The 13,832-nt window shown below is 35.2% G+C and overlaps 1 protein-coding gene across 1 annotated transcript; it reads left to right on the top strand.

Moving 5' to 3' along the window:
• Positions 1 to 11,715: 11,715 nt before the first annotated feature.
• LOC128046818 (single-stranded DNA-binding protein, mitochondrial-like) lies at positions 11,716 to 12,254 on the top strand. The gene is given in 2 exon segments (XM_052639027.1): positions 11,716 to 11,958; positions 11,960 to 12,254. Coding segments are annotated over 2 exon segments (447 nt in total). The 5' UTR covers positions 11,716 to 11,796; the 3' UTR covers positions 12,245 to 12,254.
• Positions 12,255 to 13,832: the final 1,578 nt, after the last annotated feature.

Genomic DNA, 13,832 nt, shown 5'->3' on the forward strand with positions numbered 1-13,832 from the left:
CTTTGGTGGATAGTTTCTTTACTACTAGCACCACTTGAGAAGCCCTGTATGACCTATGCAATGGTACAAACTGGATAAAGCATTCCCATCAGACATGGTCCCTAATGAATGACAATACTGTCTTCTACCTGTAGGTTTATGAGGCCTGAAGATGGCAGAAGAATAGATTGGGTAACAAAAGAATTTAGTCATAGAGCTTTCACTAATTCTTTCACTTGTTTCAAGATATGGAATGATATTTTGATAAGTTATGTGACCATGTACATTTCCTTTTGCCTGTCACTTCAGTGTGGCTCATAAATTCACTGGAGCATCACAAGTGAAGTGAAAGGTCCCAAGAAAGAAGGTGGGGGCATGGCAAGCCCTCTTACAAATTCCAGTGAACCATACTCTTTGTGATTTTCCCCTACATTTAGAGGGTAAAGATGAAGTGAGTATTTTTCTAGGACTGCTCCTAAGTCAGTTGACATTTAGTGTTCTATATTTTTTTTTAAATTTTGTATCATATTTTAAGATTATTGCAAAGCTTATCTATAAGTTCAGAAAATATTTTGTTGTGTATCTGCCACTATTTTTAACTTGAATTTAAGTGCATATGTTTTTGTCTAGTAGGTAGAAGCCTAATAAATCTTTTTTAAAGATGCTGTTTATGGTTATAATTATTCTTTTTTTTAATTATTACATTTGCTTAATACTATGACCTCTGGCAGTGTTATTTGTTAAAACATTTTGTATATTTATACTTCAATTTTTAAAAATTGAATTACAAACCATTTTGTTGCCTAAATTGTAGAGATAAAATGTGAGATTATTGGAAGTTGAATTTGATCATTATTGGAAAGTCTTTTTCGATTCTGGAATATCTTGTTCTTACTCAAGAATACATCTGAAGCAATCTCATTACATAAATGCTTTGAATCACAGAGAGAATATCAAAAAATTGTGCAATCACTTAATTGGCTGATAACACAGAGAACAGAAAGGAAGATTTGGATATACTCTTCATTCCACAAAACATGATGTAGGATACCTTCATTTTGATTTCATTTGATAAACTGGCACCTAGGAAAATTAAACTGTAACCTTGTTCACCTCCATCATAGAGAAAGCAGATGATTAAACTTTCCCAACCTGACATAAGTGTATGGAGAATCACACGGTTTGAAATCTAATTAGTGTTTAATAAGCCATTTGAAATGATGTCATTCAACTCTCACAAATTAATCCTGTTCTTTCAACAGCTGCTGGTATTTTGCAACAGTAATTATTTCATGACAAAAAGAGGCTTGAATCAGTTTATATTAACACTACCATCTCTTATGACTGCTTCACACTTCAGGTGCTAATAACTTCCTCCTGGCCTAACAGGAAAGAAACTGCTACAGGCATAATGAGACTTTCTTTGAATGGAAGACAGTTTACTTTCTAAAATACAATTTCCAAAGGTCAATTGGAGAAAAAGACCTTCCCCAACAGACTATGAATCTTTCAGAAAGTCCTTAACTAAGCACTTGTCTATCTGTTTTTCAAAAAACAAACTTGTATTGATGTTATAATAGACAAGGAAATTTAATAAGAAAACCCTTTCACTAAAAGTGGAAATTTGTAAATGAAACAGAATATCTTCTTTAAAATAAATTAAACCCTGCTATAACTAAAGCTGTCAAATTACTGTCAAATTTTTACTGAACCAGTGTTTAACATCTCAGAATAACTGACTGATTTGGTTTAAGTTAAGTTCAACTGAGTTATTGCTATTTCATTATTGGTAGTTTTAGTTATAAAGTATCCAGTAGTAAAAAAAAAAAGAAAAAAGAATATTTATTTCACAAGGTCTCTGGGATTATTAGCCAAAGTTACAAATGTGAGAATTTCTCTCACATACTACCCACTAGACCTTTTCTTCCTTTGGCCCTGCACTGCTATAAAAGTCACAGGAACCTCCAAAATTAAGACAAATACTAAGCAAGCCCATGTCCATAAACTTTCCTCTACACAACAATCACATCTGTAACGAAAGAAAATTCATAGTGTAGATTTTGTTTGTTTTCTTTTGCCTTACTGAGGAGCTTGCAGGGCCTTTGTTCACTGACAAGGGATTGAACACATGACCTCCCCAGTGAAAGTGTGGAGTTCTAACCACCAGACCACCATGGAAGTCCCTTAACATAAAGTTTTAACCATAAGTTCTAAAATATATTTCTCATTTGAGTGATTCTACTAATTCATCTTCTTTCAAGTAAAGAGGAATGTGTAGTTGTATCACTCAGTTAATTTCATTTGATCATTTTTTTTCATATTCTGAGCCCCATAATCAATTACTTTCAGTCAGAACAATGCTTCTTCTATAGATTAGGTCTTTTATTTTAAATATTATGTTTCTGATATCATTCCTTTTTTACTCATATGTAGGAAGTCCTAAGTTATATCATAATAATCCTCATACATAAGTAAGTAAAATGTGAAAAGAAATATTTTGCAAAAGACATTTTTTCTCTAAAGATGAAGCCTTGGTAGATTATAGTCCATTCTCTAAAGGAAAATTGAAAATATTCATATAGACAGTCAAATATTAAGTTTTGCAATAATATAGTTAAAATGTGGACAATAATTGTGTGTGCTGTGAATGTGATTTAAAACTTTTGGGTAATTTGGTAGCCACTGTTATTTTATAAGCCAATATTAAATTATTTTTATATTTAGTCTTGGACTTTGATTTTTTCAAGTATAGTGACATGCCCTACAACCCCCTTTAAGACAAGAGTGATTGCTAAATAGCTTAATTCATGGAATGATTGTGTGAAGACGACACGGATCTTTAAGGGTAATAGTTGTTGTTTTTTACATGTCTTCTCCTTTGTGAATTACTCTGTGATATAGGAAAAGGAGTTATTTTGCAACCAAGACAAAAGGTGAAGGTGAACATATGGATCCTGAGATTGATGAGTTTTGGCACCTCTTTGGGGCTGAATTCTTAGCCAGACACTGCTCTGATCCTGCCCCCTTTACCCCTTCCGGTCATGTGATGAAAAATAAACCCTAATTTTTGTTATACTACTACAAGTAGTATCCTATGCTTGCAGCTGCATACAGCTCATTTTATACAAGAAAATAGAGGAATATTCACTATGCCTATAGCAGTTAATTAACTTTTCATGTGTCCAGAAATATTCCTTCCAAAGCATATCCTGAGCCCATCTTCAAGAAAAATACTAAATAAAGACCGGAGAGAAAAGCATTTATTTTAAGAGAATCATTAGCTTCCAGGAGAAGTCTTTTCCTCTCATTTCTAAGTCAAGTGAAGAGTTTTAAGGAGAACTTGAAAACGTGGCATTTCCATCACTATGAAAACTTCAAGGCTGCCTCTCTCAAAACAAATAAATGCCTTCATGTGTCTGTGCTCTGTTTCTTTACTCCACCAGAGATTACTTTTCTCGAAATGATGTGAAAGTCAACACACTCAAACAGAAGAACATGGTCTTGTTTTTTAGAAAATAATATTTTCCTTATTCTCTGTGCATCTAAGTGATTTTCTGCCTTTTACCCACAATTGAAATTCATCCTTCTCTGGTTCAGTTCCTAATGTGTTGTTCCATAGATTCTGACTCTTTGCATCCCTCCCATCTATACTATTCCATAGGTTAATATGCAGAATATTCTTTAAAATGTTATAGAGAATTTGGGAAATATTATTTAAATGTGTAAAATGCATCTTTCCAATGAAAAATATTTGAAACTAAATTGAAAATATGTATTTTGTGCTTCCATTTACATTTTTCAAATTATATCAATTACTGTTAACAATAATATTATTAATTCACATCATTATCCAAATTCATATTAAGCTATATATTTTGATCGTCAGGAAGCAAAATTTCTGATTTATTTTCTATCACAGTTATGATTTTATTATTGTTACTCAATGAAGCATTTGTTGGTTTGTTATAAATACATTTTTTGGTCCATATCCAACAAGAGGGGAGTTTTCGGTTATATTCCATCTTTTTATTTTTTATTTTTTTTCCAATCCTGAACCCCCCTCCCACCTCCCACCACATATCATCTCTCTAGATCATCCCCGTGCACCAGCCCCAAGCATCCTGTATCCTGTATTGAACTTAGACTGGCGATTCGTTTCTTACGTGATTGGAAACCAGAATTGAAAGAGACACATGTACCCCAACATTCATTATAGCACTGTTTATTCCATCTTTTTCAAACTGGAGTATCTGCAAAAATTATTTGGAACTCTTTTGCACAAGCGATTTATCTATTCTTTTACATTTTTATTTTACTCTCTCATTTAATTTTATCAGTATAGTTTCATAGATATATATTCTATGCATTGTATTATAATCAAATGCTACTTATTTCTTTTGTTGCTCACATGGTCCAGCTTTGGCCATTTGCAACTTGCTCACTTGGTTCCTCTGTCTCTTCCTCTTACAGCAGCCATTCTGATTTTTTGTTGTTGTTCTGTTTCTTTTGTTTGTTTTCTTGTAGCACATTTTTACTTGTCATATAATACTTCTTTCCTGTAGTATACATGATAGAAGATTCTACCTGTCTGAAGCTTCAGGCAGGCATAGCAGGTTGGAATGCAGACCTTACTTAAAATTTTAACTGATCGGCATGCACACACTGTTGTATTTTAAATGGATAGCCAACAAAGCCTTTCAGTATAGCACAGGGAACTCTGCTCAATGTTATATGGCAGCCTGGGTGGGAGGGGAGTCAGTCATTTCTCCATGGAATCCTTTTTTTTTTTTTTAATTGTTAACTGAAATGCCAGAACAAGGTTATAGCAACACATGTATTTGCACATATTTATAAATATTTCTATATTTAACCATCTATATTAATATTAATCTAAATATGAGCTTATTCTTGTGTCTCCAACTCTAATCCAGTAGCACTAGTATCATTTTAACCTTCTCCCCTTTCTTATCTGTAACTTCCAATTACATCAAGAAGAAGCCTAATTTGCATCTTCTATCAGTAATTTACCTGGTTTTAAACCAGTGTACTTATACGGTGGTTTCACAATTGACAAATGTCCTTATGATAAATAAGTCTATCTATTAAAGCCCCAATGCTTATGTACAAGTTCTCTTGCATTCAGACTTACAGAGTCCAGTAATTTCCAAAGTTACTGAAGTCACTATCATTTTCTCCTATCCCCTTCAGTGAGGTTATTTCCTATATTTCTTTATTTAAAAAAAAAAAACTTTTATATTCTATATTGGAGTATAGCCAATTAACAACATTGTGACAATTTCAGGTGGACAGCAAAGGGACTCAGCCATACATTTACATGTATCCATTCTCTCCCATCCTTCCCTCCCACCCAGGCTGCCATATAACACTGAGCAAAGTTCCCTGTGCTATACCATAGGGCTTTGTTGGCTATCCATTTAAAATGTAGCAATGTGTGCATGCTGATCAGCTAAAATCTTAGGTCTGCATTCCAACCTGCTATGCTAGCCTGGAGCTTCTAAATTACTTTCCCAATCTGCCTCTGTCAAGGTCCACTCTTTGTTGTGTAAGGTTATATAGATTTTCACAAACACATTGTGTCATGTATCCACTATTACAGTATCATCCATCTCCTCTAATAATTCTGTGCTTCCTCTAATCAGTCCTTAAGATGTCTTCATCCTGGAAACCACTGATCTTTCAATAAATATGTGATGGTGAAAAGGATGTTATTGTTGTGTTTCAATCATTAATAGGATATTAGGCATCTTTTTGTTTGTTTGTTTTTTTGTTTTCTTGTCAGTGTTCTTTGTGAATCTGAGACTCCTCCTAGTTTGCTGACAGGTTTTATCCATAAGACATTTTGGATTTTGCAAATATCCAGTAACGCTTATTCGAGGTTGAGTGGTACTATCAGGTGATTTTCTCCTTTGAACTCTTATATAATTCATTGCACTTAACTTTCAAAGTTGCAATAGCCTTGCATCTCCTTATATGTTATGGTACATGATTCTTTTGTATATTGTTAAATTTGATTTGCTAATGCATATTTGAAAAATTTTGCAACTATATTCATGAGAGTGGTCTGTGTTTTTCTTTATCTTTTTTTTGGATGTCTTTTTCCTTTCTGTTTTTTTTTTTTGTTTGTTTGTTTGTTTGACTGTGTAGGGTTTTAGGCGCAGCACACAGGATCTTTGATTTTTGCTGTGTCATGCATAGTTGCAGCATGAGAGTTAGTCTCCTGACCATGGATAACACACTGCTTTGAGACCACAGAGCCTTAGCCACTGAACAACCATGGAAATCCCACTTAGATATCTTTATCTGGTTTCAAAATTAGAGTAATATCAGCTTTTATTTTTTTTATTGAGTTAGGAAGTGTTCCTTCTGCTTCTATTTTCTGAAAGATAATTTGGAAAATTGATACCAAATATATCCTTACTGATTCTCTGCCTGCTTGGTCTAATAGTACTGAAACAAAAATTTTGAAGTATCCAGCACATATGTATATATGTAGACATATATATATATATATATGTCTATTTCTTCTTGTACTTCTTTCAGTTTCTGTCTTACATATTCGGTTGATCTATTGTTGGCAAAATAAATATTTAAGATTGCTATGTTTTCTGGGAGAATTAACCCCTTTATCATTATGCAGTTCCTTTCCCTGGGAAATGTCCATGTTCTAAAATCTGCTTTAATGGAAATTAATGTAGATATTCCATCTTTATTTTGGTTAGTGTTAATATGCTATATCTTCCCTCACCACTTCATTTAATGTATCATAAATTTATATTTAAATGGTATTTCTTATTGGCTACATATAACTTTGTCTTATGGTTTGTTCACACTGACAATCACTGGTCTTTTAATTTTTAATCTGTAGACTGTGCACATACAAAGTGCTTATAGAGTTTGTATTAATTACCCCATTTGTACTGTGTTATATGTATTTCATATGTTCTTTCTGTTTTTCCTCTTTATTCTGCATTCAGGTTTCAAATAATCTTTATTTATATAATTCTATTTATTATATCCCCTCCTTTAGAATATCAATTGCACATATCTTTAAAATATTTTAGGCATTAATTTATAGTTTGTAAATATGCATTAACACATATAAGAAAATCTGTATTTATTCTCCATATTTTAAAGATACAGAATTCTATATTGACATGCATATTTTTTTATCACTGTAAATATGTTACTCTACTCTCATCTAATTTGCATAACTTCTGATGAAAAAATAATACAATTCTCAATTATTACCCACATTTGTCTATAAGTAAGTTGTTTTTCTTTCATGTGTGTTTTTATCTACATCTGGTTTCTTTCAAATTTTTCTATTTTCTTTGGTTTTCTGAAGTATGAATATTGTATATCTATGTGGAATAATATTTATCCTTCTTGTTGGTTCTCTGATCTTCCTGGATCAAAACAGTTATATGTAGTTCTTTACATAATTAGGCTTACAAATATGCACATATTAACAAAATTATTTAATTTTTACTAAAAATATATATTTAAAATCGGTTATTTAACTGGATTACAGGGCTAAAATTAAAAGACTTGTGATGATATCTTCATAGTAATTCATTACTGCTGGGAAGCCATACAATGTGTGACAAAGGTGTCTGCAACTAAAAAATTTTGATGTCAATCTCTCATATTTTAGGATCAGAACTTTCTTCATTATTAATAAGCCTTAGAACTGTTTTGTTTTTCATTTTTTCCATAACTATGAAAATGAAGATATATAAAAATGAGAATTTTCTCATTGTCAAGGTCAATAAAAGCATGAGTCATATATTTGTATGCATGCAAACACAAATACATACACTCAAAAACACAACTCACCATTTGGGTTGGACATATTGGTAATTATCTATCCATTTCTTACTCTATCCCTGTTTTATTAAGAGTATGTTTAAATTACACAATAAAAGTAATATACTCTTATTACTTATGCTTCAAATTTTCCTTTTAATATATCTAAAATTTTTCAAAATCTATTTTAAGAAGCATATAGAGATCTGAAACAAAATATTTTAAAGATGAGGTATCATTCATGCATCTGTTATTGGTTTGATATGTAACTTATTTTAGTGCTCATATCGTCAAAAGAATGTTTTCATTATTGTCCAGTCACCAAGTCACATCCGACTCTCTGCGACCTCATGGACCGCAGCAGTCCAAGTTCCCTCTCCTTCACTATCTCCCAGGGTAAGCTAAAACTCATGCCCATTAGTCAGTGATGCCAATAAACCACCTGATCCTCTGCTATCCACTTCTCCTTTTGCTTCAATCTTGTCCAGCATCAGAGTCTGTTCCAATGAGTTGGCTCTTCGCACCAAGTTGCCAAAGTATCGTAGCTTCACCTTCAGCATCACTCTTCACAATGAATACTCTGGGTTGATTTTCATTAAGACTGACTGGTTTGATCTCCTTGATATCCAAGGGACTCTCAAATCTTCTCTATCTCCATAATTCAAAAGCATCAGTTCTTTGGTACTCAGCCTTCTTTATGGTGCAACTCTCATATCTGTACTATATACTATATATATATACAGACACAGTCATAACAGTAGTCTCATATATGACTACTGAAAAAAAAAAAACCATAGCTTTACCTATATGGAGCTTTGTAGGCAAATAGATGTCTCAGCTTTATAATACACTAAGTTGTTCTACCTTTTCTTCCAAGGAGCAAGTGTCTTTTAATTTCATGGCTGCAGTCATCATCTGCAGTGATTTAGCAGCCCAAGAAAATGAAGTCTATCACTGTTTCCATTTTTTCTACATCTATTTGTCATAAAGTGATGGGACAAGATGCCATGATTTTAGTTTTCTGAATGTTGAGTTTTAAGCCACCTTTTTCACTCTCCTCTTTTACTTTCATCAAGAAGCTGTTTAGTTCTTCTTCACTTTCTGCTCTAAGGGTGGTGTCATCTGCATATCTGGGGTTATTGATATTTCTCCCAGCAATCTTGATTCCAACATGTGCTTCATGCAGCCCAGTGATGTATTCTGCATATAAATTAAATAAGCAGGGTGACAATATACAGCCTTGACATACTCCTTTCCCTATATGGAATCAGTCTGTTGTTCCATGTCCATTTCTAACTGTTGTTTCCTGCCACGTATACTGATTTCTCAGCCGGCAGGTCAGGTGGTCTGATTTTCCCATCTTTTGAAGAATTTTCCACAGTTTGTTGTGATCCACACAGTAGTCAATAAGGCAGAAGCAGATTTTTTTTTTTTAAAACTCTCTTGCTTTTCTGATGATCCAATGGATGTTGGCAATTTGATCTCTGGTTCCGCTGCCTTTCCTAAATCCAGTTTGAACATCTGGAACTTCACGGTTCATGTATTGCTGAAGCCTGGCTTGGAGTTTTTGAGGGTTACTTTGCTAGCATGTGAGATGTGTGTATTTATACATCAGCTACATCCTAATTCTACCATTACCTAAGACTCAACCAGACCTAAGACATTACCTGAGACTCAATCAGAGTCATATACATGGAGAACAAAGGTATCATTTTTTATAAGAAACTTGATTATTGCATCAGATTGACATAGTTCTCTGTTTCTTTTGTCCAGGAGAAACTTCTCAGAAAGTCTTAAAATGCCCATTCAAATTGCCTTCCATATAATAAAATTCATGGTATGTGAGCTGTTTGGGAGGCACTGATCTTCCTGGCTGCTGGCTTCAGGAGCACAGTGTGTTTTTAAATATTGGACCCATTTATTTATTATTATTTTTACTTTACAATATTGTATCAGTTTTGCCATACATCAACATGAATCCGCCATGGATGTACATGTGTTCCCAATCCTGAACCCCCCACCCACCTCCCTCCCCATCTTTTCACAACTTCTACTACTCTGTTTGGATAATGAATATGAAGTGGTGAATGAGTCCAATGCATTTTATTCCATTTCATCATATCAATTCTCATTTCCCAAAACAAACTCCTCCATCATAGTGTTACTACTTGTAATCACTTAGAGCAGCTGACAGAAAAAAGCTCCAAGCTATTTCAAAAAAATCTTATTTTCTTGCTCAATTTTCAAAACAATTGTCAGTCTATATGTACAATAGATATTACACTCCTAACAAATATATCTATGATTTCACACATTTTCTGAACGTGTATCTCTCCTTTGTCATGTCTGTTTTCTCCTATACTGTAATAACAATAACAAAGTCTAATGCTGCTTTGAAATAAATTTTACATTAAAAATGAGTTATATGATTACAAATATTCAAAATTGTGAAAAATCATAATAATTATGTTTACCTACATATGCACATCTACCAAAATTCTAGCAAAATTCAGGTTCCTACCCTCAACATATTAAAAATTTAATGAAACCCTTGTGAAGCATGAAAATTAAATTATAGATTAAGAATCTGAAAAGAAAAGCCAACTTTTTCTGATTCTGTTGTGGTCCGGGTTCTACACTTCATTTAGATTCTAAGAATCAGATACATCTTCAAGAATCACAAAGATGAAAATGAATCCGCAGGCACGTGGGTGAGTTTGTACATTTCGTTGACTCTGTGGCATAGCCATTTAGTGACCGTTGAGCAATTGCAATAGAGCATCAGACAGTAACACTGATGTGTTTGCAGGAAAAGACCCAGGGTACATTCAGAAGTTTTCCTGAGCTGCTTTATTCCTGATCAATGTTATGATATAAAATAAGGTATATTTTAATGAATTTCTCAGTATGTAAATCAAGTTTGAGCAAACTTAGACAGTGAAGGACAAGGAAGCCTGGCATTCTGCAGTTCATGGCGTCGCAAACAGTCGGACATGACTTAGCAGCTGAACAACAACAAATCATGTTTGAGCATATAAGTGTATGTACACTATAATATAAGCTTCCCAAGTGGTGCCAGTGGTACAGTACCCACCTGCTAATGTAGGAAATGTAAGAGATGTGAATTCAATCCGTGGGTTGGGGAGATCTCCTAGAGCAGGTCATGGCAACCCACTCCAGTATTCTTGCCTGGAGAATCCTGTAAAGAGAGGAGCTTGGCAGGCTACAGTTCATGGAGTAGCAAAGAGTCCAACATGACTGAAGTGACAGCATGCATGCACACACACTATAATATAGTGTGAATAGGGATAAACACTGACCTGTGTTCTTTTTCTGCATGCCTAATGAGAAAGTTGACCAGTAAACATTAACTTGAATCAAAATTTATGTTTAATTGGGTTTTGGTTAATAAGTACAAAAAAAAAAAGTTTATTTAACCAGTAGATCTGACCTTTACAGTGTTAAAATACCCATGACTAATCCTCACTGGAGATAATATGACTCTTCCCATAGTGGAGGTTTAAAAGGCTGGGACCTTAGGCCATAACCCATGTGATATCCAGGAGACTGGAATGGAGACCAGAGGAGCAAGTAAGAGACTTAGGAAGAAGATCAGAGAAAGAGGATGCATTCCCCCATGCCCATTTGAGGCTGCTTTTTTATTAATCAGAAAGCAATTGGTGAGAAAACTTATTTCTGTCATCCACCAACAATGGAGAGTGTTTACATGTCTTTGCAGACATTGTAAAACACAAGTTGAAGAGCTGCTTAGTTACAATACACCTACCAGGCCAATGCTCTGATAAAAGCAAACCCTGTGCAATCAAAATTAAGTTAAAAAAGAATATAAAAAGTTGACCATCGGTTCTTCCTTATCGCGAGCCTTCAGTCCCAGCAGCAGCCGGAAGTGATTCCCTGCCTGGAGGCTGTGTGGGCCAGAGCCTCAGGAAAAGACTAAAGATTAGATTGGAAGAAGAGAGAGTAGAAGCCATGTTTCGAAGACCTGTAGTACAGGTACTTCGTCAGTTTGTAAGACATGAGTCTGAAGTAGCTAGCAGTTTGGTTCTCGAGAGATCTCTGAATTGCGTGCAGTTGCTTGGTCGAGTAGGTCAGGACCCTGTCATGAGACAGGTAGAAGGAAAAAACCCAAGTCACAATATTTTCCCTAGCAACAAATGAGATGTGGCGACCAGGGGAAAACGAAACCTACCAAACGGGTGATGTCAGTCAGAAGACAACATGGCATAGAATCTCAGTGTTCCGACCCGGCCTCAGAGATGTGGCCTATCAGTACGTGAAAACGGGGTCTCGAATTTATGTGGAAGGGAAAGTAGACTATAGTGAATATACGGATAAAAACAACATGAGACGACAAGCAACAACAATTATAGCTGATAATATTATATTTCTGAGTGACCAGATGAAAGAGAAGCCGTAGACTGGACGATCCTTCTCTGGCTGGTGGTTGGTACAGTCTCATTTCCAAATCATGCTAGTGTTTATAGTTTCTAAGGACAAGAATTAAAATCCTCTTCATTATAAAATGAGTGATAACATTTTCGTGACTATCACTCCCCTCCCCCTTTTTTTGTGCATATTTCTATTATAGCATTGAGTCAAGCACCACAGTGTTTTTGAGTATTGCTGTATGTCAGACATTTATCCCATGGTTGTAGATACTGATTTCCTTATCTGGTTTATAGACCAGAAGGCAAGGGCTGTATCTTCTTTGTGTACTTGCATGTTTAACCAGTGCTTTGCACAGAGTAGGCAATAAATATTGACACTTGAATGATCCCAATAGGATAATGAGCGTTAGCCCAAAGTGAAGGGGTTTGCTGAGCAGCGTTTAGTATCTAACCTAAGTAGTTTCAAGACTAAGCTACCTCAGTCCCGTCTTTTGTTTTTGGACAGTTTCACTAGTAGCATTTATCAAAGTTTACCAGTGGTGAAGACCTAAAGCACAACTGGGGATGAAGTTTTTCATCTCCAGGAGGTGATCCAGGGGCTCTGGTTTCACTATTTTCTATCTTTCTAAGCGCCTCTTCTCTGTCCTTTTAGTCTCGTGTGCGCTCTCTCTGTTTAGGAAGCCTCTAAGCCACCTCTGTCACTGCGTCCATAGGTTAGCGCCCCAGGTATGTGTCCCTTTAATTTTTCTACGTGGCCTTCTGCTGTGCATACTGTGTACACTTGGGTACACACAGTCACTTTCATTATAAGATTGTGAAGATCACAGAGCACTAATAATTTTCTAGTAACAATTATATGAAATAAACTCAGTGATTTAAATGCGTCTTGCACTTTCTGAGGTTGGCATCGGCCCCTGCCAGGTGTGCGTGCTCATTCGCCGCTATGTTACAGAGGCTGGCTGCTGCTGGGCAGGTTGTCTGGTCACACGTGCATCCCTGTTCTCAGGCTCCAGCTCTGCCTCTAGCCCAGCCTGGTTATTTGTGTCCCAGGCTGTGTGTCCTCTCCCCCTGCCTCTGAGTGTGATGCTCACTGTAGCTTACATCCTGCTGGACTTAAACAAGAACCATATTCACACGTTATTTTATGGGCCCTTTGCTGTTTTAAGGTATTTTCTGCACACTTCAGCAGCTTTTTGTACTCATACTACAGTTTGGCTAAGGAAAATTAGACTTCCTTAGTTTATCCTCTTCATGCCAAGATATGGGAGAAAATTACTGTTTCCTCATATCAACCATCTTTAAACTTAATTTTTTTTTTTCAGCCACCGTTTTCTTTTCTTTTTTCCTGTACTGGGACTATTAATCAACATGTTACATCTGCCCTCTTGGTTCCCACATTAAAACTATCTAGTATTGTAGTACTCACTCCTTGACCCCACATTCCTTAAAGCAAAATTGTAAAGTAGATAAAATTTGTCTTTCGGGCAACTTTTTATTCTTGTCCTCAGCAAAGCTACTTTTATGCCCCTTCAAACTTGTAAGAGGTCATGCATATAAGTATTCCTGTTTAAACTGGGTGACGAATCTGTGCTTTGGGAAAGGGACATGGTGAACAAA

Source organism: Budorcas taxicolor, chromosome 4 (assembly GCF_023091745.1).
Source record: "Budorcas taxicolor isolate Tak-1 chromosome 4, Takin1.1, whole genome shotgun sequence".
In the NCBI taxonomy this organism is placed as follows: Eukaryota; Metazoa; Chordata; class Mammalia; order Artiodactyla; family Bovidae; genus Budorcas; species Budorcas taxicolor.